Source organism: Arachis duranensis, chromosome 1 (assembly GCF_000817695.3).
Source record: "Arachis duranensis cultivar V14167 chromosome 1, aradu.V14167.gnm2.J7QH, whole genome shotgun sequence".
NCBI lineage: Eukaryota > Viridiplantae > Streptophyta > Magnoliopsida > Fabales > Fabaceae > Arachis > Arachis duranensis.
Window position 1 is genome coordinate 71,558,104 of NC_029772.3, and position 2,843 is coordinate 71,560,946.

At 32.9% G+C, this 2,843-nt stretch overlaps 1 protein-coding gene across 1 annotated transcript; it reads left to right on the top strand.

The window, feature by feature from the left end:
- The first annotated feature begins 1,099 nt into the window (after positions 1-1,099).
- Positions 1,100-1,987, top strand: LOC107493539 (uncharacterized). The gene has a single exon (XM_016114629.3). The coding sequence runs from the start codon at positions 1,100-1,102 to the stop codon at positions 1,985-1,987; it is 888 nt and encodes a 295-aa protein (XP_015970115.3).
- Positions 1,988-2,843: the final 856 nt, after the last annotated feature.

A 2,843-nucleotide genomic window follows, 5' to 3' on the forward strand; every position in this document is an offset into this window, starting at 1 on the left:
TTCAGATGGAAGTCCATAAAACTTGCAGTTTTGTTGCATTAAGGCAACTAGCTGAGGTTTCAGCTCAAAATTATTGGCTCCAATGGCAGGAATGGAGATGCTTCTTCCATCAAACTTGGACGTTGGCTTTGTGAAGTCACCAAGCATTCTCCTTGCATTATTATTATTTTCGGCTGCCATCTCCTTCACTTGTTCTAATATTTCTGAAAGGTTACCTTTAGATAGTTGTAATTTAGCTTCTCTTAGTTTTCTCTTCAGAGTCCTTTCAGGTTCTGGATCAATTTCAACAAGAGTGCCTTTATCCTTGTTCCTGCTCATATGAAAGAGAAGAAAACAAGAAAAGAAAGAGGAATCCTCTATGTCACAGTATAGAGATTCCTTTATGATAATAGAAAAAGAAAGGGGGAAGAAAGTAGAAGAGGGGATTCGGATATTTAGGTGAAGAGGGGTGAAGAGAAGTGTTAGTAATTAAATAAATAAATAGAATAAGAAAAGAGAGGGAGAATTTCGAAAAAAAAAATTTGAAAAAGGGGTTAGTAATTTTCGAAAAGTAGTTAGGTGGTTTTGAAAAAGATAAGAAACAAACAAAAAGTTAACTAGTTAAAAGATTTCAAAATCAAATTTGAAAAAGATAAGAAGATAAGAAGTTAGATAAGATATTTTAAAATCAAATTTTTTTGAAAAAGATAAAATTTTGAAAGAGATATGATAAAGAGATAAGATAAGAAGATGTGATAAAAAGATATGTTTGAAAAAGATTTAATTTTTAAAATTAAAATTAATTACTTAACTAACAAGTAACTACAAGATATGATTCTAGAATTTAAAGATTGATCCTTTCTTAACAAGAAAGTAACAAACTTCAAATTTTTGAATCAATCACATTATTTGTTAGCTAATTTTCGAAAATTTGATATAAAGATAAGAAAAAGATTTTGAAAAAGATTTGCCCTTTGGAGGAAAAGTGGTTGTACTAGGTGGAGACTTTAGACAAATTCTTCCTATCATTCCACGAGGATCGAGACAAGATATCATTCATTCAACCGTGAATTCGTCTTACCTTTGAAAGTTTTGTCAGGTGCTCAAACTAACAAAAAACATGAGACTCTCTGTAGAGACGACTGCTTCAGATCAAGACGAGACAGAGCAATTTGGTGAGTGGTTATTGAAAGTTGGTGATGGTCTAATAGGTGACAATATGGATGGTGAATCTGAGATATGTCTTCCAGGAGATATTGTTATTCCTTCTTCGGACCAGGCATTTGATGAGTTAGTTCATTTTTCTTATCCAAATATTCTGGAAAACATGTCCTCAAAGGATTTTTTCAAAGCAAGAACTATACTGGCTCCTACACTAGACATTGTTGAAGAGGTCAACAACCATCTAATGGCTATCATTCCTGGAGGAGAAAAATTATATCTTAGTTCGGATTCCATATGTATGGATGAAGGGAATATGGAGAGTCAACTAGATCTCTATGGTCCTGAATTACTGAATAGCATAAATTGCTCTGGTTTTCCTCCACATAAATTAATACTCAAGGTTGGTGTTCCGGTGATATTACTGAGGAATATTGACCAATCCAGTGGTCTTTGTAATGGTACAAGGCTACAAGTTAGAAAACTTGGAAATCATGTCATAGAATGTGAAGTCTTAACGGGTAACAATGTTGGTCATATTGCTTTGATTCCAAGAATGAATATGGTACCAACAAATGAAACCGTCCCAGTTAGATTCCAACGAAGACAGTTTCCCATAATAGTATCGTTTGCCATGACAATTAATAAGTCTCAGGGACAAACTTTATCTCATGTTGGATTGTACTTGCCCAGACCAGTTTTTACACATGGCCAACTATATGTGGCACTTTCAAGAGTTAAGAGTAAGAGAGGTTTAAAAGTTTTACTTATGAATCACGTAGGAATGTCTGCAAATTCAACTATCAATGTTGTTTATAGAGAAGTCTTTGAAAAAATAGTATTCTAATGTAAATATTTTAATTTTATTTTAAATTCTGTATCAGTGTATAATTATTTTACTTTAAAATATATACAATAATTATTACTCACTTTTTTTAAGTTAAACTTTGATTTTAATAATAATTTTATAAATTTCTTAAAATAATAATTATTTTGTACTTTTATTTTATATATCGAAGCATATAATTTTTTTTTACTTTTATAAATTTTTTCGTGGTGAGCACGGGTTCATACACTAGTTTATAACTAAAAAGTTGACGATAACGACAACGAAACCTTGTCCAATTAGGTGGAGTCGACTACATAGATCAAAAGATGCAGTTGAGCTCTATCATGTATTTTGTCTACAGAGAGACATTTACATGTAGATCTTGTTCGACCACCTTATGGATGGTCTTCCTAGGTCTTCATCTTCCATCTCATCCACCTTGCTAACTGTGTGCTCTGTTGGTATTCTTCTCACATGTCCAAACCACTTGAGACTCGATTCTATCATCTTTTCCACATTCCAACTCTCTCTCTCTCTCTCTCTCTCTCTCTCTCTCTCTCTTATATTTTAGTTTCTTATTCTATCCAATTACGTATGACCACTCATCCATCTCAACATTTTCATCTCTGTCACACTTAACTTATGATTGTGCTCCCTTTTGGCCGGCCAACACTCTGTATCATAAAGCATAGTCGGTCTGATAGCAGTATAATAGAATTTACCTCTAAGTTTTAAAGACATTTTTTGTCACATATAAAATCAGACGCACTACGCTATTTTGACTAACCCGCTTGGATCCTATGATTTACATCTTGTTCAATCTCTCCATTATCTTGTATGATGCACCCAAGATACTTAAAACTTTTAACTTTTC